Source organism: Nerophis lumbriciformis, linkage group LG01 (genome assembly GCF_033978685.3).
Source record: "Nerophis lumbriciformis linkage group LG01, RoL_Nlum_v2.1, whole genome shotgun sequence".
Lineage (NCBI taxonomy): Eukaryota > Metazoa > Chordata > Actinopteri > Syngnathiformes > Syngnathidae > Nerophis > Nerophis lumbriciformis.
The window spans coordinates 38,458,190-38,485,851 of NC_084548.2; the positions used below are offsets into that span (position 1 = coordinate 38,458,190).

A 27,662-nucleotide genomic window follows, 5' to 3' on the forward strand; every position below is an offset into this window, starting at 1 on the left:
TGTTAAAGTCCATTTATGTCAGCAATTAACTTCAAAAGTGAAACTAATGTGTGACATTAACTCATTACATGCGAAGTGAGATATTACAAGCCTTTATTTGTTATAATTTTGATCATCATAACTTACAGTTTTTGAAACCTTACATTTTCTGAGATTTTTTATTTCAAAGTTTTCATAAACCCTAAGCCATAGTCATCAAAATTATAACCAATAAATGCTTGACATATTTCACTTTGCATTTAATAATTTAGTATCACATGTTTATGGCATGCTGACCAGATGCCCGAACCACCTCATCTGGCTCCTCTCGATGTGGAGGAGCAGCAGCTTTACTTTGAGCTCCTCCCGGATGGCAGAGCTTCTCACCCTATCTCTAAGGGAGAGCCCCGCCACCCGGCGGAGGAAACTAATTTCGGCCGCTTGTATCCGTGATCTTGTCCTTTCGGTCATAACTCAGCTCATGACCATAGGTGAGGATGGAAACATAGATCGACCGGTAAATTGAGAGCTTTGCCTTCCGGCTCAGCTCCTTCTTCACCACAACGGATCGATACAGCGTCCGCATTACTGAAGACGCCGCACCGATCCGCCTGTCGATCTCACGATCCACTCTTCCCTCACTTGTGAACAAGACTCCGAGGTACTTGAACTCCTCCACTTGGGGCAGGGTCTCCTCCGCAACCCGGAGATGGCACTCCACCCTTTTCCGGACATATATAATAAAACATAATAAAATAAACACTTACTGTACAATGTCTGCTCTGACTGGAATGCAGACTGATGGGATGTTTATATCTTCTTGTTTATTTGAAGAAATATTCATAATCCTCATGTAGGTAAAAAAAAAAAAAAAAAAAATGATGGGTGCAAACTAGCGTCTTTTCGTGTCGGTTTATGGCCACAACCTTCTACGATACAAGTGAGAGGCATGATTTATAATCTCAAAGTAATTTACCAATTTAGAGGCGATGCAGCAGCTCACCGGTTCAGAATGTCAATATCTGCATAAGCTAGTTACCTCGTAGTTCCTTGGACATAGCGCTTATTATTAGAATATCGCTATTACTTGGTTAATATTCAGGTCACAACATGTAAATGGAATATTGTTGGCGGTGCTTGGATGTTTTTTTAGAGGGCTTTATGGGTGCAATACATTACTCCCATTATCTGCATTGTTATCCACCTCGTGCTTGCCGTATATTACAAATTAGAATGCATTAAAAAAGAAATACATATGTGTTCTTGTCTTACATGGGGATTGTGAATGATAGTCAAAATTCTGAAAAAGTGCAGTTTCACTTTAAACAACGGAATGTATGCACTTGAAGTACTGTCAAATCTTGTGAATTTTGTTTGCACATTTTACAATTTTTTGTGGATTTTATTCTATATCGGTAAATGTATTACTTAGTTATAGGGTTGCAGCTATTGATTAATAAAGTGATCGAGTACTGTATCGTTTAATTTTTTCAATTAATCGACTAAATACATTAAACACATAGCCTCAATTCGTCTTTTAGGGTAAATAGTTTAAACAGACAAGGATTTTCTTAAAACGTCTTTTCTTAAAAATGTACATAACACTGAAATTGAACTTTTAACGGTGTCTCTATATATCATCCATTCATATTCTACCGCTTGTCCCTTTCAGGGTCGTGGGGGGTGCTGGAGCCTATATCACTTATATTTAAAACAAAGTTAAAAAACGATAGCCTAAAACCTCATAAAAAGCCAACCAGCAAGGCTTTGATAAAGCATAACTGAATTAAAATTTAAAAAAAAATGTAGTTTTTTGGGGGGGATTTTGACAGGTAATACAAATATTTGATAATAATTACAAGAAAGAACACATTCTGTAGCCTTTATATATACATATTCCCAACTGATTTACAATGTAATTCAACCCATACACATTTGAAAAGGTATTAATTGGATGAATGGTGTTTGATTTTTGGACTAAAAACTTGTTAGCATTGACATACAAATTGTAGATCCTAACATGTCCTCACATGCCCCATGTGTTTGACTAAAACAAGCAAGTAAAACATAAAATGGCTTCCAAAATAGACTTTTACCTTTGTTTGCTTGTTTGCTCTGTAAATACTGTATACAGGATGCTTTCTCATAATATACTGCATCATCATCCATCCATCCATTTTCTACCGCTTGTCCCTTTCGGGACCGCGGGGGGTGTTGGAGCCTATCTCAAGTCGCCACCTCATCACAGATAGACAGACAACATTCACACTCACATTCACACATTAGGGCCAATTTAGTGTTGTCAATCAACCTATCCCCAGGTGCATGTTTTTGGAGGTGGGAGGAAGCCGGAGTACCCGGAGGGAACCCACGCAGTTACGGGGAAAACTTGCAAACTCCACACAGAAAGATCCAGAGCCCGGGATTGAAACCAGGACTACTCAGGACCTTCGTATTGTGAGGCACATGCACTAACCCCTGTTCCACCGTGCTGCCTTGTAAAAAAAATCACAGGGCCAACACAGATAGACAGACAACATTCACACTCACATTCACACACTAGGGCCAATTTAGTGTTGTCAATCAACCTATCCCCAGATGCATGTCTTAGGAGGTGGGAGGAACCCAAGCATACTTGGGGAGAACATGCAAACTCCACACAGAAAGACCCCGAGCCCAGTGATCAAACCCAGGACCTTCGTATTGTGAGGCACATGCACTAACCCCTTTTTCCACCGTGCTGCCCCTACTGCATCATCAATGTAGTGCTATTGTGAAATACCATCTCTGTTTGACAGTGCAAACATTTCCCCATGTTGTCCGTCCTTTTCAGTTTAAAATGATTGCAAAACTTTTGACAGCTTTTTTTGGTTTTCTGTGGGCCCTTTTCTCTCTTTTCCCCTCGTCGTTTTTTTCATTGAGCCATCTTTCTCCATTGTCACTCTCTTTTCCTGTTTGTCGACACACCCATACAGGCCACGCAAACACCTCACAGCTACCATGTGCACACTATTGGAGCAGTCTTGCAGAAACAATGTGCATGTATTTTAAGCTTCAGGCTGTGCATGCAGTCTGGATTCTAATCATTTTTATTAGTTAAACTAAAACAAATCATCAAAGCTATTAGGGCTGGGCGATATATCGAATATACACGATATATCGCGCGTTTGTCTCTGTGCGATATAGAAAATGACTATATCGTGATATTCGAGTATACGTCCTCACGCAGTTGCTTTTAGCTGCGGGCATTACACTTCAGGCTTTTCTCACTCTTTCTTGTTGTCAGGAAGTGGTGGTGACGAACCCCAAGATGCAGCGATGACAGGCTTGGTACAAGAAAACATGGTTTTAATGTTAAAAAAAAAAGAAAGGAAAACATGAACCAGAAACCAGGAAACAGCAACCAGGGACATGAGTCAGGATCCAGGGAATAGCTCACAGCATTCAAGAAACAGGCAATCCACAGCATACAGCAAGCAATACTCCAGCACTGACTGGAGGGCAAGGCAGGTATAAATAGCAGATGACTGATTGACACCAGGTGTGGCCAGGTGTCAATCAGTCGCAGCTGAAGGGAACAGCGCTAAGGGAGGCAAGCAGGAAACTGAACAAAAATAAGAGCGCTGACAGGAAATAAAACACAGAGGGAAAACTAAAACATAACCAAAACTGTCAGTGACAAGCCTGACACTTGTATCTGCTTCTCACAGAGACATAAAACAAGCGCACCTTCTTACATACGTCACTTACTGTAGCAACGTCATATGCTCTCGCGGAGCAGACAGGTAGACATGGTAAAGTTAGCTGTGATGCTAGCGGTGTGGTAACAAATGAAGGAAGAATTAATTTCCAAGAAAAACAGCAGGGAGTCCATCGCCTGGCGGTGGTTTGGCTTCAAGCAGGAAGATGTTTTACAAGTATGCGGCAAAAGCGTTGCTACAAAAAGTAGCAGCACTGCTAATGTGTAGCACCATTTGAAAAGTCACCCGCTAGACAATGAAGAGTGCTTGAAAGTCTGCATATCAACATCTCCGGCCGGTGCCACCAGGGGCGCCGCTAGGGATTTTGGGCCCCATCAAAAGAATCTTTACAGGGCCCCCAACACAGTGTCATTATTTTTTCTGTATTATAATTTCATCATCATTAGGGGCCTCTCTGGGCCCTCCTCCATCATGGGCCCCTAGAATCCGTCTCCTTTACCCCCCCTTTTCGGCGCCCCTGGGTGCCACACCCACAAAACGCCGAAGCAAACATTTCCAGATCAACACCATATGAAAAAAAAGTCAACAATAGAAGGAGATAACATCCGCAGTAACCTAGCACATAGCGAAGGACATACACTATTCGATTTCCTTTTATGCAGTTCATTTTTATTTGACAGTTACTGAAATATCTTGTGTGACATAATGCACAAAAGTGCACTTTTTATGTTTTAAACTATTGTAGTGGCGTTCTGTACAAAAAGTGCACTTTAATTTAGTGTTTTGATAAGCCATCTTAGTGACACCATGCACAAAAGTGCACTAATAGCTTGTTTTAAAATGTCTGACAATCTTGCACTTTCTGTTTTGGAATTTACATGAATGTTTGTGCCACTGCATAATAACTGTTTAATAAATACAGTTTTGGTAAATTGACTTACCGTAGTTGAGATTTCCCTCTCTGCATGAAAGTTTAAATTGAGCATATATTAATGCAGTATGAACAAGAATGTTTTAATGTAGACACATAGAATCATCATACTGCTGTGATTATATGCATCAAGTGTTTATTCAAGGCTAAGGCAAAAATATCGAGATATATATCGTGTATCGTGGCATGGCCTAAAAATATCGAGATATTAATAAAAGGCCATATCGCCCAGTCCTAAAAGCAATAAAATACAAGTCAAAGCTTATTTCTAATCACATTAATCAATGGATCATTGCAGCCCTACTTAGTTATATTAGTCTTATGTATAAAATAATGAAATATGTACATCTCTATTCTGTTCAACTTACATGTTACTGTTTAAGCACTGGCACTGTTTGAAAAGTACCGAAACTCAACATTATTTGTCAACTTGCCTTTGTATAATTTTAGGGATCATACCACAGAAAGGTCTAAAAACGTTTTCCTTCAGTCTAATAACCACTATATATCATCAGCATAGTTTTGTTAATGGGGTTACACAGAAACTGGGGCTGTTCTAATAAGACCCACTTGTTTTGGCTGCTACTTAGACACAGACGATCGTGCATACTCGTAGTAGACGTGGTGCATCACTAAAACACTACAGCACACGACTGACATACTTTAATTCATTTCTTTTTAGGTTAATAGGCTGCCCTTGAGGATGGATTATCATGTGTGGCCATGGGGGATGTGTGTACATACATGGATTACTGTGCAGCTGACAGTAATGCATATTTTATTTTGCAAGACAAGAAGTGAGTGTTTAGAAAAGCTTTAATCCTTTTTTCGGACGCCTTTCAGTTTATATCTATTCCTGGTCATTTAACTCACTGCCAGCACTCGGGCCAACAATACTGGTCTTAAATGTTTAATCATACAGGCAAGCCTAAAAGGACAGGTGGTTCTCTGCAGAGTATACTTTGTCCCTCTATAAACAACAAGTAATTTTATAGCAGTAGCCAACATGTTAATACATGTGGTTTAGGTGCATGAGAGACGCATAAGTGATATCGTTAATCTAGTGATATCACAGATGGTCGTTTGTGTCACGACCTCTTAACGCCACTGTTCTCACTTACTGTTTTGTCCTTGTTAGTTCGCAGTAACTTTAGAGGCATCCTAGTTTTTGTGTTGACTTACAGGTGATTAGCGATTATGTTTTTCACCTGCCGCTAATGACTACCTTAGGACTTCATAAGCCAGTCTCATAGCTTAGTTGGCATGCCATCATTGTTGGAGTTACGGTTTTTGCTTCACTATCTTTTTGTACTTAAGATCTATTAGCTTAGCTTTATGTGCAACAGCTTCCTTGTGCCTTTTCATGTGCATTCCCTTGCTGAACTAAGTGTTGTTTATCTTTTTGAACATTAAATACTTTTTGCCTGCACGCTGCATTCTGCCTCTGCATTTTGGGGTTTACGACTACCACAACAAGGACTGATCGTACCAATTTGGCTTTTATTCCATTTTACAGTACACTGCACTGCCTCTGATTTTGCCTATTTCATTTTCTTTTCAGGGCAGAAAAAGGTTTACATTGATTGTTATTCAGTCAAACCATTGTTAGCGGCCACTTGTCTATGGCAGCCACTTATTTTGCATCCCAGAATACATTTTTATTTGGTATTGCGGCCAGTAATATCAAAATTTGCTGCAATGATTCATGATGTTGATAGATTGAGTCTGACCCCTAAACTCCACCGAGTGCTATTGCGTTGCGACTGTGCTACGAGTTTGCTGCATACTCCTTGATCCTCCAATACTCATCCTCTGTGTGCAGAGCATAGCATGGCTCCACCAGACAGCACTAGTAACGACACTGACAAATTCCCGCTGTCAAAACAATTCAACAACGAACCATCCAACTAGAGGGAGAAGTGTGGACTTGCTTAGATTTGTATTTTTTTCCCTCCTGTTTTTATGTTTTTAACATAGGTATGTCTGTTTTTTTAAACTTGTAGCGTTTTATTCTGAAAATCAACCGGATGTATTTTGTTTATGTGTCATACTTCCTGTCCCATCCTACCTTACCTATGCAAAATTGCGGCAGCGTCCAGTGAAAATAGAAGGCTTGCATATTTGCTGCTGAGAGCTTTGTAAAATGTAGAGATCAGTTGTTATTAAATAACTGTTCACTGTTTTTAGTATGAACTTGCTACGATGTGAATTGTTTTGTGCTTTCTTTTCCAAATGTTTTTTTCATGCCAACCTATGTATAATGGCCACCTGACTATAGTGGACATTTTTACAGTTTCTCTTGAGTGCCCGTTAAAATGTTTGACTGTATATGATCTCTTTATGACGACAGCCTGTGTCTCCAGTGCATCTGAAAATTCATCTGTAGTCACACTATAGTCTCATTGTTCCTCTTTGGCTGGAGGACCCTCGAATGGAATTATCTGTCTTTGCTTTCAGAGAAACTTAGTATGAGTTGTAAACATTTCCCCAAAACATCAAAACACAATTTCTGTTTATATTCATATTACAAAGTCATTGAAGTGTTACATTTTAATTTCAAAGTGGCAAGTAGCATTTTCACGACTCAACGTGTCAGTATTTTGGCCTGCACAGAACCAGAAAATAAAGTGACAATGGAACTACTGTTCAGTAATTACCAATGGTGTTGGTACTTTGCCTGACACCAGCTCATTCTGTCCATTTGTCATTTTACAGCAGTTCATCAATCAATCAATCAATCAATCAATTAATCAAAGTTTACTTATACAGCCCTTAATCACAAATGTCTCAAAGGGCTGCACAAGCCACAATGACATCCTCGGCTTAGATCCCACATCAGGGCTAGAAAAAACTCAACCTAATGGGAACAACGAGAAACCTTGAAAGGGACCGCAGATGTGGGGACCATACTTGCCAACCCTCCCGAATTTTCCGGGAGACTCCCGAATTTCAGTGCCTCTCCCGAGAATCTCCCGGGACAACCATTCTCCTGAATTTCTCACAATTTCCAGCCGGACCTGAGTGAGGACAGCCTGTCGTCACGTCCGCTTTTCCTCCTTATAAACAGCGTGCCGGCCCAGTCACGTCATAACATCTACGGATTTTGGAGCTCAGTGCGCAACTGCACACACAACAAGAAGGAGACTATTATATATGTCTCCGTTATCCATAGGTTTATCTATAACCCATAAAGTAGGCAGGCACGGAGCGTGTGTTTATTCCAGCCGGCATGTTAATACACTGACACACAAGATCCGGATTCCCATCTTGCATTGCTTCAAAACTACGGCAAGTAGTAATGTCCAAAAACATAACAGAGACAAAGCAGAAGAACAAAGAAGAGACAGTCATGGCGACGACGAATGATTGGAAACAAGAATTTCAGTTAATCTCAGACAGCTCGAAGGGGAAGGGGTATGCTCGGGAGAGATTGAAGATTCCAGACTCTGGTGCATTTGATGAAGGCACTTTGTGCGTGCCACACAGCAATGCATCATCAGAGAGGGTGTTCAGCATGGTTAGAAAGATAGTGACAGAGAATAAAGTGAAAGTTAAAGTTAAAGTACCAATGATTGTCACACACACACGAGGTGTGGCGAAATTATTCTCTGCATTTGACCCATCACCCTTTATCACCCCCTGGGAGGTGAGGGGGGCAGTGAGCAGCAGCGGTGGCCGCGCCCGGGAATCATTTTTTGGTGATTTAACTCCCAATTCCAACCCTTGATGCTGAGTGCCAAGCAGGGAGGTCCCATTTTTATAGTCTTTGGTATGACTCGGCCGGGGTTCTAACTCACAATCTACCGATCTCAGGGCGGGCACTCTAACCACTAGGCCACTGAGTAGGTATAGGAATAGAACGAGGATGGACAATTCAACCCTAAACTCACTCCTTTCCTGCAAATTAAATTCACAGATGCTGCCCATACCTATGCTCCTTCAAAGGCTGTGCTGCTGGCTGCAAAGCATTGCACTTTCAAATACAACAATGTGTAGAGGAGTGTTATAGAATAGAATAGAATAGAAAGTACTTTATTGATCCCTGGGGTAAATTCAGCACCACAGTTCGCTCACAATAGACAATAATAATAATAAATAATATAATATACATAATATATTATATATATATTATATAAATAATATAAATATATTCTACATATACTACATATACTCTACATTTAAGTGCAGTCAAGAAGGAACATATGCATTATACAGTCTGATGGCTGTCGGTATGAAGGACGTCCTGTGTCGTTCCGTGTTGCATTTTGGGAGTCTGAGCCTTCCACTGAACGTGCTCATTCTCCCTGCAAGGTCCAAGTGTAGTGGGTGGGAGGTGTTGTCCATAATGGCTAGGAGTTTTGCTAGACTTCTCCTCTCTGACACCACCGCCAGAGAGTCTAGCTCCACTCCCACCACGTTACTGGCCTTCTCTACCAACTTGTCCAGTCTGCGTCTCTCGCTCTCAGCTCGCTGCCCCAGCAGGCCACGGCGTACAAGAAGGCGCCTGCCACCACCGACTCGTAGAACATCTTCAGCATCTTTGTACAGACGTTGAAGGATCCTAGCCTCCTGAGGAAGTAGAGGTGTTTGTTATGTGTTTGTATACAGCTGTATGTGTAAATAAATGAACATTGAAATTCAAGTATTTCTTTTATATATATATATATATATATATATATATATATATATAAATATATGTATATATATATATAAATATATATATATAAATATATATATATATATATATATAAGAAATACTTGAATTTCAGTGAATTTTGGCTATACATATACTCCTGCTGTTTTTATTTATCCACAAAAACACTGATTATTGGGTAGGTGTGCGCGTGTACTGTATGTGACTGTGTGCACATGCATCCTCTCAAACCAGCCAACTTCACGCACGGCAGGAAATCATTTAAGTGCCATCAGTTGATTCTGCACATTTTTCAGAGCAGCCGTTTCTCAGTCACCCTCTGTGTTTATTGTCCCATTCTTCTCACATAATTGTCAGTCTTGCTTTTTATTTCACTAAAACCAAGCAAAATAAGAGTTGACTGAGTAAATCCCAAACTCATTGGAAGTTTCCCATGTCTCTGCTAGTTCACTCACACTTTGCTAGATCTAGTTCAGTCTCTCAGGAGTTCATTGAGCACTTACAGACTATAGCAAGTAGACCGTCCGTCAATCCACTGTTAGCCCTTGCTCAAATTAACATCTGGTAATAGATGAAGCTTCCAGTATTATGAAGTATACAACTAGGCTCTTAAAATCAGTACAGATCTGAAGAAGCCATTGTGATACTCTAGAGAAAAATAGGTAAGAAGTCTGAGGCCTGAACTCCTTAAATTGTTTTATGTCACTGTATGTGCCATAAACTAAGCCACAGGTGTGCTTGATTTACAAAAGCAAACAAACTTGGATGCCATCTATGTGTCAGTAAATCAGATCATGTATTACTTGTCTGTGTTGATAAGCTTTTAATTTCAATGACACAAAATGTTCTTTTGTGCATGCTCTTGTAAAGGAGTGTGGATTATGTTGAGTGCAGCTATACTGTTATTAAAAGGACAGCTGCTAATACTCATACCAGAACTTGTTTTCTTGTCTGCCATGAGCAGCTGGGCTCCAAGCTTTTTTATTTATTTTCTGTTTTGACTTTTGAATCTGTCGAGTTAATACGCAATTGCGACTGTGTGAATGGGTTTCTCTCAGTCCAGGTGGCATAAGCTCCAGCTCCAAGCAAGCTCGTACAGGATAAGCATAATAAACTGCACTTTGTTCCAGGTGCCTGAAGTACTTGCTGATGCAAGTAACGGAGTTAGACTCAGGAGTTGTGGCAGTGCAGTTTGTTTGTGTGTGGTTTTGTTGTTGTCCAAATGGCAGTAATTGTAACCCTACTACAGTATGCACATCTACACAATGGCTCCAGTGTGAGTGTTTGTTGAGGAAAACAAAACACTGTTCTGTGAATCTACTGTGTGTCTATGTGAGTATGTTTGTATGTGTTTGTTAGAAGTGTGTGCACCCTTGCACTCAAGGGGCGCAATTGCAGGCGTAGCTAGGAGAACACAGGGGTTATATGAGAGCATCAGACAGCTGCCAAGACCCCTGGATCCTGACTCCTCTCTCTTCTCTTCTCTTACTCAGAAAATACACTTTCTATTCATAATGTAGCTGCATGGCTATGTAATTCTTATTTTTATGACAGTAGTCACTTAAAATACAATTGAAACATGTTTGTTGTTTCTCTGTAAAAAACAGAAGACATTGTCTTCTACATTTTAACTCTAGTCCACCTTAATATTTATTTGAATTGTAAAAAAAAATATGAATGGGTTCATTTTGGCCAGTATTACTCTGTAATTAAAGTGTGTTAAAGGGTCTAAGACATGTTTTCCTACCTACTATTCGCAGTACTTACTCAGGTTACCAAGTGTAGAAGAACAGACATACAGACAGCTGGGAGCAAGTCATTCCCTCATTTGAAATGAACAGCTGTTTTGTTCCTTTGGCTTGTGCCTGAGAGCTGAGGTTTGAATCTGATATGAGCCTGCTTTGTTTCAGATGGGACAATTGCTTAGTGTGCCACTAAAGCTCAATCAATGGAGACTGGTTGTTCTTTGTTTTACTGTTTTATATTACATCCACGCTAAGTTTTTTCCTGTCCTTAGATGCCAAATCGTTCAGTGGGAATAATAGGTTCTTGATTGTAAAACTATGACAAATTGATAGTACATTATTTCTATAGCAACACAATCCTAAATTCCACAATAGAACAAAACATTAATTAGGCACTTTTAGAATGCATGCTAATTGTGCTCATTGTGCTCTTTTGCTTCCTCCATAGCACAGGAGCTCTATCACCACTGCCGCTACTTCCAGACAGCCAACAATATGATAAGACCATAGCCTTAAACCAGGGATGTCAAACTCCTTATTGAGGGCCACATAGCAGTTATGGCTGACTTCAGAGGGCCGCTTATAACAGTGAATATATATGAATTAGTGCTGTCAAATGATTATTTTTTTAATCAGATCATTCACACTTTTGAATTTGGATTAATCATGGGGCCGGGACCCCCCGCAGCGGAAATGTTACGTGTGTGGACACCTGGAACTCATGTCTTGGGCGTGCCCGGAACGCGACCGTGATGCCCCCATGTCCACAGCCCCCTGCTCAGATGCAGCCAAACCATGCCTCCACACGGGGAGTGGACGACAACAGCATGCCAGCCTTCCAGTAAAGATCGGGGGGACTGATTGCTTGACAGTGGGAGCGCTGTGACCCTGGTACACGCTGACCTGGCCGGACCCCTCAGCGAGGACACCATCCCAGTGACGTGTGTACATGGAGATGTCCGCCAGTATCCAGTGAGCCATATACACATTCAGACACCCAGAGGTGATGTACTGGTACCAGCTGGAGTGGTACCAAACGTGCCAGTTCCACTACTCATCGGGTCGGACTGTGTACTCTTTGGCCGTTACTGGACCCCGGGCTACATTCCAGGTGCCGTTCCATGGCAGCGTCGCTGCCGCAACCATGGACGCAAATTTACGAGGCCGCTTGCCGCCTGCCCCGCGTTTAGGCCCTCGTGGGAGGCCCCACTGAGGGACAGCTCGGCCAAAGAGGAGCTACGAGAGAGCAGGAATGTGGAGGAGGCAGAAGAGGAAGGGTACTCCTTTGGAGAATGCCCCGTACCAGAAGAGAGCAGCACCTCTAACACTGGCGAGTTTGCCACTGCCCAGTGGAATGATCCAAACCTCAGCTTGGCCCGGCAGCGAGTCTTGGAAATCGACGGACAGAAATGTGAAGGGGTGAGTGCACTGAATTCACCTTATTTTCGGATTAAAAATGGCCTCCTGTATAGAGAGGGTGTTAACTAAGAATGGGGACGTAGTTGAGCTATTGCCGGTGCCTAAGTTTCATGTCTTTGCTTTAACTTGCCCATACTCATCAGCTGGAAGCTCACCTAGGTATACAAACGACATATGACCGCATAATAACCCGCTTCTATTGGCCCGGTGTGAAATGAGCCTTTGAAGACTTTTGCAAGGGCTGTCTAGAAAGTCAAAAGAATGCACCTAGACCAACGTATCGAAAACTCTTTGTCCCGCTCCCCATCATCAGCGCCCCATTCTTACGTCTGGCAATGGACATCGTTGGACCACTCCCGAAGTCAGCCAGAGGACATCGCTTATTACTGGTAATACGAGACTATGCCACCCGATCCTGAGGCTATACCATTACGCACAGACTCAACCAAAGCTGTAGCACACAAACTGTTGATGATGTTTAGCAGAGTGGGAATTGCAGATGAGATTTTAACAGACCAGGGCACAAGGTTAATGTTGCGAGTGTTAACCATGCTCTACAAGTGGTTGAAAATAAAACCCATACGAACCTCTGTACATCATCCTTAGACAGATGGCCTGGTGGAACGTTTCAACCATACGTTGAAAAAGATGCTTAAAGAAGTAGCCGACACAGATGGGAAATACTGGGATCACTTCATCCCATATGTCCTCTTTGCCATCAGAGAGGTGCCCCAGGCGTCCACTGGCTTCTCTACCTTTGAGCTAGTTTACGGCCAATGTCCCCAAGGCTTGCTGGACATTGCAAAGGAAACCTGGGAGAACCAACCCTCGCCACACCGAAGTGTGATCGACCATGTCGCCCAACTACAGGCTCGCAAAATCTGGCCACTGGTAAGAGAGCATGTGGAAAAAGCCCAGAGAGAACAGGCAAGAACATATAACAGAGGTTCCACACTCCGAGAGTTCCAGGTTGAGGAACAAGTGCTGGTATTAATACCGTCCAGCGAGTGCAAGTTCTTGGCCAGATGGCAGGGGCTTTACGAGGTAATTGAGAGAATGGGGCCAGTCAACTACAAGGTAAACCAGCCAGATCGGCGGAAAGGTCACCAAATTTACCATGTAAATATTCGAGAAAAATGGCATGCGACCGAGCCGCTGCCATCTGCTGCTTCATTAACTGCACACTCTCCCCAGACCACGCCCTCGGTACCTATAGGAGAAGACCTCTCCCCGTCCCAAAAGCAGTATGTGAAGGAACTTCTGGGACAGAACCAGGACTGCTTCTCGGAACTGCCAGTAATGACCAAGGTGATCCAACACGACATTGAGACCAAAGCAGGAAAGGTGACACGACAAAGGCCCTACCAAATCCCAGGAGCCAGGCGGGCGGATATTAAAGAGGAGGTAAAGAAAATGTTAGAACTTGGAGTGATATAGGAATCCCATAGTCCATGGTCCAGTCCGATTGTCATTGTTGCAAAACCAAACGGGTCCCTGAGATTCTGTAATGACTTTCATAAATTGAATGAGATATTACTGTGTGATGCTTATCCCATGTCTAGAGTAGATGAGCTGATACAGCGGCTCGGCCCTGCTCGTTTCATCAGCACCCTCCACCTGCCCAAGGGCTACAGGCAGGTGCCATTGACGAAAAGGACGAAACCCAAAACAGCCTTCTCCACACCCGAGGGGCTATTCCAATATATAGTCTTGCCGTTTGGGGTCCACGGGGCGCCGGCGACATTCCAGAGGATGATGGACAGGGTTCTATGACCCCACGAAGAGTACGCAGCCGCTTACCTGGATGATAATTGTAATTCATAGCACCAGCTGGTATATCCATGTTCAGCATTTCGACGCGGTCCTAGAAGCCCTTAGACGTGCCGGACTGACTGCCAACGCCAAGAAGTGCCAAGTGGGTCTGACTGAGACAGATTATGTTGGCTACACAATAGGTAGAGGCTGCGTGAAACCCCAGGCCTGCAAAGTGGAGCGCATAAGGGAATGGCCCCGCCCCTTGACGAAAAAGCAAGTAAAATCATTCATTGGCCTTGTATCACATTATCAAAAGTTTATTAAAGATTACTCTACTATTGCAACACTGCTGTATGACCTGACACGGAACAAACTGCCCCATCATGTCACCTGGAGCTGAGGGCGAGCCTTCCAGAGGTTAAAAAAGCCCTGTGTAAAGAACCTGTGTTGAAAGCCCCCGACTTCAGCCAGCCGTTCATTCTCCACACTGATGCCTTGAAGACGTGCTCGCCCAGCTCGTGGACGGAGAGGAGCATTCAGTGACGTTCATTAGTAGGAAGCTCCAGAGCCATGAGTGAAATTATGCCACAGTGGAAAAGGAATGCTTGGCAGTCAAGTGGGCAATACACCACCTCTGCTATTATGGGGTAGCGCCTTCACCTTGGTGACAGACCAGGCCCCCTTGAAGTGGATGTCCACAAATAAGGATCGAAACGATCGCGTCACATGCTGGTTCCCGTAACTACAAGATTACCACTTCACCGTGGAAGATCGGCCTGGGAAGGCGATTCCACATGCAGACGCCATGTCCCGGCTCTATGAAGATGACAAAAAACCTCCCGGACCGTCCGGCGACCTTGCAAATCATTGTATTCCGTTTATATTTACATCTAACACAATTTCCCAACTCATATGGAAACGGGGTTTGTATAAAAATAAATTAACTTGTCTCATACGAACAAGTAAGCAGAAATATTTTACTGATCGTATTAAGGCTTCTTGTGGCGATCAAAAGCAATGCTGGAAATGATTAAATAATGTGCTGAGGCAGGGTAAAAAATCCACTGTCCTTCCTGCCACCATAATTAAACTAAATGAAAATTACTATCCCAATAATGTTGATCTTGCCACCAGTTTTAATAATTACTTCATTTCTACAGGTGAAACACTTTAAAAAAAAACATAAACCCACAAAAGGGAACAGCATACCAACATTATTTCAAAGGTAACTATTTGAACTCTTTTTTTTTTTATACACCTACTAATAAATCAGAAGTTGTTAAAATGATTATAATCATGAAAAGTTCCCATACTGCTGGTGTGGATGATGTGTGTAGTAAAAATGGTCAAATTAATTGTACAAGAAATTGCAGATCCGCTTGTTTATTGTGTGAATCTCTCTCTGCTCCATGGAGTGTTACCTAAAATGACTAAGATTGCAAATAATATACCAATTCACAAAGCTGGTGATAAAAACAACTTGCAAAATTATCGACCTATATCGATTCTACCAACAATTCCAAAGGTACTCGAGAGGGTTGTATACAATAGACTAAGTGGATACTTGGATACATTTAATATACTCATCCCATCCCAGCATGGCTTTAGGACGAAGAATACCACCTGTATGGCAATACTTGATCTAATTGAAAAAATGGTGAGTGTGGAATCAGTGTTTTCCTTGATTTATCAAAAGCATTTGATACCATTCATTTTGAAATGTTATTGAGTAAATTGCAACATTATGGTGTCAGATGGGTTGCACTCAGTTGGTTCAGAAGTTACTTATTTGAAAGTATGCAATATGTGCAAATAAATAACAGCAAATCTCCAAGTAAAATGATAACATTTGGAGTTCCACAGGGCTCCATTTTGGGACCACTTCTTTTTATATTATATATAAATGACTTTGTGAACTCATCAATTATTCTTCACAAAGTATTGTTTGCTGATGACACAAATGTATTCATGTCACACAGGAGTCCTGAAAGCCTTCAAACTATTGTCAATAATGAATTAGTTAAAGTAGATAATTGGTTCAAATGTAATAGATTATCTTTAAATATGAATAAAACAAACGTTATTATATTTTGTTCAAATAGAAGCCGTAAAAACTTTGATAACATACTGATTAAAATAAATGGTATAGCAATTGACAGAGTCGAGAGCACTAAACTCCTTGGAGTATACATAGATGGATTTACAAATTTCAAAAGCCACATTGAATATTTAATGAATGAGTTATCTAAATATGTCGGTCTACTCTCAAAATTGAGGCACTTTCTTCCTATCAACGCTCTCCTAATTCTATATCAAACTCTTTTTGAACCACACATAAACTATTGCAATATAGTATAGTGTAACACATCCTAGTTATTTAAAAAACTGGAGATTATTCAGAAGAAATCCATACGAGTTGTATCATGGGCAAACTTAAATGCTCCCTCAGATCCTCTTTTTTATGGGTACAATCTTCTGAAGCTTGCTGAGTGCAACCGATTCCACAGTGCTTGTATTATGTATAACGAAGTATACGTTTAAATTCTAGACTCTGTCAGCTCATTCCAGTTACCACTACTTCTTATAGACATAACACTAGAAGTAAACCTTTATTAAGAGGTAAAAATGGTCATCTAAAGTGTACAAGCTTTACGATAGCCTGTAGAGGTCCGGTGATCTAGAATGAGATTGATAGCTTTATAAAAGAATCACGTTCTTTAAACATTTTCAAAAAGCGTTTTAAGCGAAATGTATTGCTGCATTACGCTTAGTATATTTAGCACACCCCACATGGCTGAGGATTTCACATTAGTCGCATAATTTTGGTTTTGACCTCTGTATGATAAGATTATCGCAAATCTTCAAGATGCAACTTTTTAATCAAATTTGAATAATAGGATATATAGACTGATTTGAGGAAGCAGTGCCTGGGGATTCTGTGGTGGGCTCTTCTATTTCTGGGGCTGAGGTTGCTGAGGTAGTTAAAAAGATCCTCGGTGGCAAGGCCCCGGGGGTGGATGAGATCCGCCCGGAGTTCCTTAAGGCTCTGGATGCTGTGGGGCTGTCTTGGTTGACAAGACTCTGCAGCATCGCGTGGACATCGGGGGCGGTACCTCTGGATTGGCAGACCGGGGTGGTGGTTCCTCTCTTTAAGAAGGGGAACCGGAGGGTGTGTTCTAACTATCGTGGGATCACACTCCTCAGCCTTCCCGGTAAGGTCTATTCAGGTGTACTGGAGAGGAAGCTACGCCGGATAGTCGAACCTCGGATTCAGGAGGAACAGTGTGGTTTTCGTCCTGGTCGTGGAACTGTGGACCAGCTCTATACTCTCGGCAGGGTCCTTGAGGGTGCATGGGAGTTTGCCCAACCAGTCTACATGTGTTTTGTGGACTTGGAGAAGGCATTCGACCGTGTCCCTCGGGAAGTCCTGTGTAGGGAGTGCTCAGAGAGTATGGGGTATCGGACTGTCTGATTTTGGCGGTCCGCTCCCTGTATGATCAGTGTCAGAGCTTGGTCCGCATTGCCGGCAGTAAGTCGGACACGTTTCCAGTGAGGGTTGGACTCCGCCAAGGCTGCCCTTTGTCACCGATTCTGTTCATAATTTTTATGGACAGAATTTCTAGGCGCAGTCAAGGCGTTGAGGGGATCTGGTTTGGTGGCTGCAGGATTAGGTCTCTGCTTTTTGCAGATGATGTGGTCCTGATGGCTTCATCTGGCCAGGATCTTCAGCTCTCGCTGGATCGGTTCGCAGCCGAGTGTGAAGCGACTGGGATGAGAATCAGCACCTCCAAGTCCGAGTCCATGGTTCTCGCCCGGAAAAGGGTGGAATGCCATCTTCGGGTTGGGGAGGAGACCCTGCCCCAAGTGGAGGAGTTCAAGTACCTCGGAGTCTTGTTCACGAGTGAGGGAAGAGTGGATCGTGAGATCGACAGGCGGATCGGTGCGGCATCTTCAGTAATGCGGACGCTGTATCGATCCGTTGTGGTGAAGAAGGAGCTGAGCCGGAAGGCAGAGCTCTCAATTTACCGGTCGATCTACGTTCCCATCCTCACCTATGGTCATGAGCTTTGTGTTATGACCGAAAAGACAAGATCACGGGTACAAGCGGCCGAAATGAGTTTCCTCCGCCGGGTGGCAGGGCTCTCCCTTAGAGATAGGGTGAAAAGCTCTGTCATCCGGGGGGAGGTCAAAGTAAAGCCGCTGCGCCTCCACATCGAGAGGAGCCAGATGAGGTGGTTCGGGCATCTGGTCAGGATGCCACCTGATCGCTTCCCTCGGGAGGTGTTTAGGGCACGTCCGACCGGTAGGAGGCCACAGGGAAGACCCAGGACACGTTGGGAAGACTATGTCTTCCGGCTGGCCTGGGAACGCCTCGGGATCCTCCGGGAGGAGCTGGACGAAGTGGCTGGGGAGAGGGAAGTCTGGGCTTCCCTGCTTAGGCTGCTGCCCCCGCGACCCGACCTCGGATAAGCGGAAGAAGATGGATGGATGGATGGATAGACTGATTTGGTGGATGTTAAGATTCCTTCTTTTTAAATGTCAACCTGTTGGTAGGTTGGTATGGAATTGTAAAGGGATATTGGGTGGGTAGTTTTGAAATGAATTGTATTCTACAAAACTTTGTATATTATATGATGATGTATATTTTAACTGTGGGTCCCTATCCATAAACTGTACGCTTCTAGGGATTACCCTTTTGCAGAACGAACTCTGACAACAATGTCATATAAAATTGTCTGTAAATAAATCAATACAGAACATAGAGAATTTGAAAAACAAATTACCTGCTTGGGTTAATGTTCATAATTCTGGGGGTTCGTGAATGCAACCTCGTTCTCCGTAACCATCATTGGTGCCTAATGAAAAATGTGTTTGTTGTTGTGGCTACAGTGGTTAGGTCTACGGTGCTTGCGAGGTTATTTGGGCTGCTGTTGGTATGTAAAGAAAAAGAGTGTTAGACTGTGTGAGGACGCTGCAGTACTTATGAGACATTACTTGCACAAAATCACCGCAACAAGTGGCTGAGTCTGCATTCATTTCATTTAGCACCAAAATGAGGCATCAATAGCTACTTCTTTTTCCAGTCTGGTTACTACCATTTTGTGTTGTTGTTTTTGTACCCATCACTAGTTATATGCCATAGAAGCAGAAAGATTTTTAAGGACGGTCTTTATTGTTGGTAGGAAAAAATATTGATATCGATTTTCTAATGATAAAATATTCATTTTAGTTGTTGTACTGCTACATCACTGTGTAGGGTTGGTGGTGAGCAAGGCAGTACAATAAGTGGGCAGTTAATAGGTAAAATGCATTTTGTAAATTTTAGTGGCAACGAACTTGATCTACTTACTTTACTCTCTAACTTTCCTTCCTTCATCTTGGGGTTTTGCTGGAGGCATACACTAAACTGAAATAACCCACTACTAGTATGTATCGCTAGGAAAAATGTACAAAGCTGATAAATCAGAGTTTTAATTGTCAAGGAAGCAAGTAATAATATAGCACGTCTTTTTTTGTAAGGGTGAAACCCATGGGTGTAAGGGAGAGGAACTTTTCTTGGCGTGGCCAAAGAAGAAAGCAGCAATCGAAGGATTTCAGTGGGGGAGAGAGAATAATCAGTTATTCTGTGATTTGTAGCAGCTCTTTTTGGCTCAACAACTCAGTCTCCTCATTACATATTACACTAACCATGGTCCTCCCTCACCTCTTATCCACTGTTGATTGATCAGCTTTTCTCTTTAATATGGTGATAACACCACAACATGACAGCGCACAACCAAACATGCATAGTTCTATTACTGTGGTTGTGCCATATTTGAACATGTAATTTGAACATATAGAAGGCAGGGAGTTTGATATTGTGTTTGAATGTGTTACCTGTATACACCATTAGAATATTTACACAAAATAAATTAAGATAAAAGCAGTTGTCAGCATTTATTTCAGGTTCAAGAAAGTATTTACCAAACCTAATCAAGAATTGCAATGTTGATCTGAATGCAATTATTATTTACATTCCTCTGACCACTTCTGTTATTTAAATTTCAGTGTCCCGAATGAGTAATCAGCTTTATGCAGTGGTAATTCTAAAAAGTTGATCTTTCTTTTTTGCCAGCTCCTGTGTGTGATGAGGCACCGGAGGGGAAGAGGAAAGGCCGTCCTAAAGCAGAGGAGCAGGAACTAAGAAGCATCCCTGTGGGTAGTTCTCTTAGAACAGTTTGGGAGTTTGAAGTAGGATGGTTTATTTGCACAGAGTGGGCTGCCTTACATGAATATGCACAATATATAATGTGGCAGCAAAAGTCTTGCATTTATTAATTTTATATTTTCCTCTCGTCGAGCAGCCCCACATGATTGTACAATGGAAGGAAGAGTTTAAGCGTCGCTCCAGAGTTAAGTGTCCATGTTCAGGATGCTGGTTAGAGTTTCCCAGCATTTACGGTGTGAAGTACCACTATCAACGCTGCCAGGCGGTGAGCCTCTACTTTACCTATGTAGCTACTAAGAATGCACTTTTTTTTTCAAGCCAACTTGAAACCTCCTGCTTCACATGACCGATACCGATAACTCTATTGTTTTTAAATGTATAATTAACTGTAGTTTGTGTAATAAAGACTGACACAAAGGTGGGTTTATCAAACTGTAGCTGTAGATTTTTCCAAATCAAATATGACATCACCTCTAACATCACACGTCCATAAATCAGTGATGCTTATGTCTTATTTCCATAGAATACAAGTACATCTGAAGATGCTTCTCCTTCATTCACTTTAAGTGAATGTAGCCTTGGCCAGGGGGAGTTAATGTTGTCAAGGGGTACCCATCGTTCACTGGGTGTTTTGACCCTTACTGCAACACCCTCCCGATGGCGGGCCGACAAGCCACTGCTCATCTCCTCCTCCAGGCTTACAGTTTAACTCCTCTCCCCTATTCCATAACCAGCAAGAAATTATCTCTGCTGCCTCCCCCATCCTGCGCGCTGCTGTCTTTCTTGTCTTACCTGTCACTCCAATGGCTGTTAGCAATCCTCTACAGCCGACTTCGACCGGAAACAGTCACACCTGCCATCCTTTCTCCCTGCATTCATGCAAGAGGTCTTGATATTTAGCACTCTTTTTTTAAAGGCCTCTTCACACTCTTCTTCCCATAGAACTGTAAGTTCAATTAGGATGATTTTTTTTCCTTCATCCAGCCACAGCACCACATCCGGCCTTAGGGCTGTCTGGACAATTTGGGGTAACTACAGCCTTCCCCCCAGATCGACCTTAATTTACCATCCATCCATCCATCCATCTTCAACCGCTTATCCGGAATCGGGTCGCGGGGACAACAGCTCCAGCAGAGACCCTCAGACTTCCCTCTCCAGAGCAACATTAGCAACTTCCTCCTGGGGAATCCCCAAGCGTTCCCAGGCCAGAGAGGAGATGTAATCCCCCCATCTGGTCCTTGGCCTGCCGCGGGGTCTCCTCCCAGTGGGACGTGCAACGAGGACCTCCCTCGGGAGATGCTCGTGAGGCATCCGACTAAACTTCTCACCCTATCTCTAAGGGAGATGCCAGCCACCCTTCTGAGGAAACTCATTTCGGCCGCTAGTATCCGCAATCTTATTCTTTCGGTCATGACCCACACTTCATGACCATAGGTGAGAATAGGAATGTAGATAGCTCGGTAGACCGAGAGCTTTGCCTTCTGGCTCAGCTCTCGTTTCGTCACAACAGTGCGGCAGAAAGACTGCAATACTGCCCCAGCTGCTCCGATTTTCCGGCTGTTTTCCTTCTCCATCTTTCCCTCACTCGTGAACAAGACCCCGAGATACTTAAACTCCTCCACCTGGGACAGAGTCTCGTTCTCTACCTGGACTGTACAAACCACCGGTTTCCTGCTGAGAACCATGGCCTCAGATTTGGAGATGCTGATCCTCATTCCAGCCGCTGTACACTCGGCTGTGAACCGATCCAGTGAGAGCTGAAGGTCACGAACCGAAGGTGCTGTCAGGACCACATCATCTGCAAAAAGCAGTGACGCAACCTTTAGCCCCCCGAGACATATACCCTCTCCGCCATGGTCACAACTCTGCATGGAAATCCTGTCCATGAAAATCACAAACAGGATAGGTGACAGAGCGCAGCCCTGGCAGAGACCAACCCCCACTGGAAACGGATTTACCATGATTAAGCTTTTTGTAGCGGACTGTTTCTTATTGCTGTTGTTGGTAGCTTTTCTCCCTTCCCTAGAAACTGGATTGCTGTTTTCTGAAGGGGCTGGCCTTTCTGCCTTCTGTCTTGCTCTAGGGTGTTAGCAGGTGTTGTGAGCACCATCCTTGGATGACAGCTGTTTTACATCCGGACAAGATGTGTGCCACAAGGGGAAGATCAATAAGTACTTCCAAGCTTCACTGCAGTAGGTCTCTATATAACATCAGGGCAACTTCAACTTCCTCTTTCATCTGTGATAGAGAAACTCTAGGTACATGTAGCCAAGTTCAGAGTCGTAATGATATACAGGGCCTTCCCCACAAGGCTTGCACAATCGGTCCTTGTGCAAGTTTTTTGGGGTTGGAAGTGTGTCATACACTGATCTTAGCAGGAAAGAAATGCGGAACGACTCCAGTCTCCATAGATCCATTTGATCTTCCTCTGGGGAAGATCCCACTTGGTCCAGGCTCCATGTGAACTTAGCTCCACTGCCCCTGACCACTGTCTTTCTTCCTCCAGATTTTGTACCTGCTCTTGGATCATGGCGCTTCTGTCACTAGTCCCTATTCCACCATTGTTGGAAATGAGAAATTCCAAGTCCCTGTCTTCCATTGCATGGGGCTCCAATGATGTCACATAGCTTCAGGATGTTTTCGGCTTGAGCAAAAGATGTATCCGTTGCCCACTTGAGTCCTGATCTTGTGGTGACGCCTGCGCATCTGACTAGCTCATCCTGGGAGTCTATGTATGTCATTACGACTCTGCACTTGGCTACCTAGAGTTTCTCTATCACAGATGAAAAAGACATTTTGTACCTGCTCTTGGATCATGACGCCTCTGTCACTAGTCCCTATTCCACCATTGTTGGAAATGAGAAGTTCCAAGTCCCTGTCTTCCATTGCATGGGGCTCCAATGATGTCACATAGCTTCAGGATGTTTTCGGCTTGAGCAAAAGAAGGATCAGTTGCCCACTTGAGTCCTGATCTTGTGGTGACGCCTGCGCATCTGATTAGCTCATCGTGGGAGTCTCTGTATATCATTACGACTCTGCACTTGGCTACCTAGAGTTTCTCTATCACATTTTTGGACACAGCAAGAACTGCCTCAGAACTTTCTTTGCCCTGGCTATGGGCAGCTTCTTTGGCAGCGCAGGCGTCTTCATGGGCGGGATGTCGTCTTCTGTAGGAGTAAAGAAGTCCCACATAATCGATTCATTCTGAACCCTGTTGATCTCAGGGGAAGTTTAAAACCTCCTACAGGGTAGGCGCTCTTGAGTTGTTTCCCCTAACTTACCTAGAGCACAATATGGTTATCAAAGCTAGTTTTTGTGTTATCGGATTTATCGGTGTGACGTCATAATTCCTAATATAATTATCTTGCACCCTCATAGCTACAGTATATCTGACATCACATCAGTTTAGACTCACATTGCTCACATACCAATTGACTTAAGTAATTTGCAAATAGTGATCAGACAAAAGCTAATACCTGAGCTCTATTTTAACCCCCCCTCTCCATGCATGTGTCAGACCAGCGATACTGAGAAGCAGAGTCATGGCTGTCCCTATTGTGAGGCAGTGTTTGCAACAAAAGTGCGCCTGCACAAGCACAAGCTCTGGAACCATCCAGACAGGGTTAGTTTGGACTCTAGAGATGAGCAGCTTAAGCTTCAGAAGGCAGATGTCAAGTCCAGCAGTGTCAAAAGGTAAATATGATTTAAAGCTCACATTTTTAGACTTACTATTGCGTATAATAATATTAGTAATTGCTGACTGCCTGTCTGTAAATTCAGGCTCTTGGAGAACAGCCCCCCATCTCCAGTGTTTTTCAAAGTGAAAAAAACCCTGGATGTATCCACCCCATCTCACAATGGAGAGCTGACCCACCACATTAGTGAGAGGAAAACGCACAGCAAACCTTTGCTACAGAGTCACCGCCCTCAATCAGTCCAGCCTCAGTTTGAGCAGTCCCAAAGCACATCCTCTGATGCAGGGGATAGTGAAAGCGAAGGTGGCAGCCTTCCGCCATCTTATGCCGATGAAGACCCAGAACGAATGAAACACCGTAAGAGTATAGTTTAATTCTTTACGATTGTACTGTTAGTGTTTGACTTATTTGTGCTTTTTTTTCTCAAACAAGGACGCAAGCAAAAAACACCGAAGAAATTCACTGGAGAGCAGCCTTCAATCTCTGGAACATTTGGACTGAAAGGTTTTAATAACAATATCCACCTCAGCACTGTTCCAGCTCTGTGGAAAGTGACTCAAATACTTTTATATCCATTTTATGTTGCAGGTATGACAAAAGTAGAGGAGAAGCTGAAGGCAAGCCGTGTGAAAAGGCTTGAGGGGAGTGGCTTTAATGAGGACCGTCACAGACAACCAACAGCAAATCAGTCCTTAAATAAACATACAGCCACAACAAGTTCAGGTAAACACTTTGATCAGCATTTAAAATGTTCAGTAAAATGTGGGATTTTTTTATCGAGATAGTTCTAAGCATGGTTCATTTTTACTTGAGATCGCTTTGTTCCAATAGGAGGCAGCAAAGCACTTTTTGTGCATAATCTTCCTTGATTAAAAAGTAGAAAAAACTTAACAACCAACAAAACATTATATAATCACAACTTAGAAAACCTGAGCGCTGTATTACAAAGCAGGCTTTATTTATATCCCGGAAAAGTGTAAGGCTTAACTTTGTATACAAAGTCCTATGAATCTTGTTAACTTTTTAGTTGAATACGGCGCCCTGGTAATTCATGCAGTAGAGCTAAACTGCTTCGGAGCAGGTTCTGTTTGAAAATAAAAGATTAGAGCTAATTAAAGCACAACCAACTGACCAATAACAAATCAGAGCCACCGTTCATTGAAAATCCTTTGGAGATTGGCATGGATACTAAGAGTTAAGAGCAAGGTTTTTCCGGGATTTGGAGAAACACTTTTGATTTTCTTAATGATCTCCATTAGGGAAGTTGAAGATTGTCCTGAGATGGACTTTCTCAATCTGCGAGCTCCTGTGTCGTTGATTGGTTGTTTTACTGTAGTTTATTTTGAACATACATAAAGACCTCATGTGGTGACTTGTCCAGGGTGTACCCCGCCTTCTGCCCGAATGCAGCTGAGACAGGCTCCAGCACCCCCTCAACCCCGAACGGGACAAGCAGTACAAAATGGATGGATGGCATATAGACCTCATTTTCAATTTCAGTACAATTCAAAATGTCAGAGGGAGTTGGAAAAAGCAGAGCTCATTTTAAGCATAAACATTCTCTATATCGTATCATCACTAAAGATGGGTTAACTCCCTAGGTTAAATATACAAGTCACAAAAAAATTTTTAAATCTAGACATCTAGTATGTTTATATGAGAAAAAAGGGCATCCAATAGTTTCCATTTTCAAGCATTTTATTTTATTTCACTAATCATCTGTTTTGTTGAAATAAAAAGTTAAATAATCTCAGACTCTTTCCATTTGTTGTCCCTCATTATTATTGTCAACTCCGAAGCCATAGTGAAAGTCTGTGCTGCAGGGTGCCCTCCTGTCATTTTTATTTTTCTGTTAGCTATATCAGTGTCAAATAATTTTAATGTGCTTGAATGTAATAATACAACCCAACCACCAATGTTCCCCCTAATTTGTCATTTTCAAACTCACAAAATTCCCCGAGCATTCATAGGACCACATGTGAGCATCATCAGATACACGCACACTGTGGCCAAACCAGCATCACACCTGTCCCAAAGCTGACATCATATTAGAGCGGTACTTTTCATTAGATGATTTTCTAATATGGTTTGGTCCTCTTACAATGCTAATAACAAAACATTTAGTTTTTCATAACCTGTGTGTTGTATGTCTAGATATAGGTCCTGTTTAGGAAGAATTTGAGACATGTACACCTTTCAGAGATCACATTTTGTTCACCTTAAACATTCACCTTTTGCACAATGAGATGTGTGCAGCAGCACAAACATGGGATAAAGCTTACATTTCTGGAACTTTCTGTCTGTAAAATATATCATTACACAGTTTTTATTAGCATTTCTGTATTCTATTAACTGCAAAAAATAAATTACATTCTTAATAAATGACAGTAGAATAAGCACACATCTGATTGGAGAGTGTGCATGTACTGTACGTTATTGTTTCACCATTGTAAGAATTAGCAGTATTTACCTCTCTTAACATTGCTGTATCGTTAGCATTAACCTAAAATGCAAAACAACAACATGCATGCTGTCAATGACATTGGTTGGCTGGGTGTGAACAACCTGGCAGTTACAGCTCAAGTGTGGTGTTGGTGTTCTCAGACTGTTTGTGGGGCTGTGAGCACGCTACTGGCTGTGCGTGTTGGCGCAAGTGAAGAAGAGCGAAAGTGGCTGCTGTTGAGATGACAGACATCGATTGTTTTGTCGTGATTGTGGCAGAAAGTGAGCTGTTTTGCAGGATAGTAACTTTGTTGCTTATGTTGTTTAGTTTTGCGCAGTAAAGTGATTGTTGATGGAACACCTCTTTTTACCCCTTCAAACGTCGCCGCGGAAGTTACAATAATTTATTAAAAAAATGTTTGTCATTGTTTTATCTGTTGTGGCCACTTGATGTCACCTGTCACTCACAGTTGCACTGCAAAATAGGACAGAATAAATGATGTGTTTATTTTTTTGGAGTATAGGCTGAGTTTTATTTTCATTATAGATTTGCCGTGCATGGAGGACACATAAGCAGTACGCAATTGCGTACGGTAGTTTAGAAGGAGCAATCTGGAAGTACAGTTTCTATATATTTGTTAATTATATGTCAGTGATTTCATCAAACTGACGCATTCAGTCAGTGATTTTCTGCCGGCAACCTTTATTTCCTTTGGTTAGAATTATATATTTACATTCTATCGCTCTGCTGTTGACAGACTTGTTCTTATTTGTGATCGGTCATTTGCTGCTTAACACTGCTCCTTTCATGACTTTAAAAACCTGACTAATAATCAAGTTTGTAGTTTCATATATCGTTAATTCCACATCTTTGTTTAGCTTGGTTAAGTCTGGAAATCCTGGACAATGTTTAGTTGTACTGGTGCATCATACACAGAGAGTTGCCCGTCTTTCTGACTGAATATGGACATATGATCAAATACAGAAAATAGGGGTTCCAGTGACGACGTCAACATGAATGGCAGCCTATAGTAATAGCTCCCTCGTGGAAATAGTTATTTCGCCCTGTTAGACCGTAAAACACCAGATTCTCAGATATTGCTTGAACGAATAAGAGGGGCAAGAATGGGGAA

The 27,662-nt window shown here is 42.5% G+C and overlaps 1 protein-coding gene across 4 annotated transcripts in view; it reads left to right on the forward strand.

The window, feature by feature from the left end:
• The window catches only part of znf512b (zinc finger protein 512B), a 73,842-nt gene that overhangs the window by 22,502 nt on the left and 23,678 nt on the right, over positions 1 to 27,662 (forward strand). For all 4 annotated transcript variants that reach the window (XM_061980829.2, XM_061980811.2, XM_061980820.2 and 1 more), the window contains 6 exons: positions 20,300 to 20,379; positions 20,529 to 20,657; positions 23,910 to 24,085; positions 24,173 to 24,444; positions 24,520 to 24,591; positions 24,676 to 24,810. In XM_061980829.2, coding sequence (XP_061836813.1) covers positions 20,300 to 20,379; positions 20,529 to 20,657; positions 23,910 to 24,085; positions 24,173 to 24,444; positions 24,520 to 24,591; positions 24,676 to 24,810 — 864 coding nt within the window. The remainder of the gene's footprint in view (positions 1 to 20,299; positions 20,380 to 20,528; positions 20,658 to 23,909; positions 24,086 to 24,172; positions 24,445 to 24,519; positions 24,592 to 24,675; positions 24,811 to 27,662) is intronic.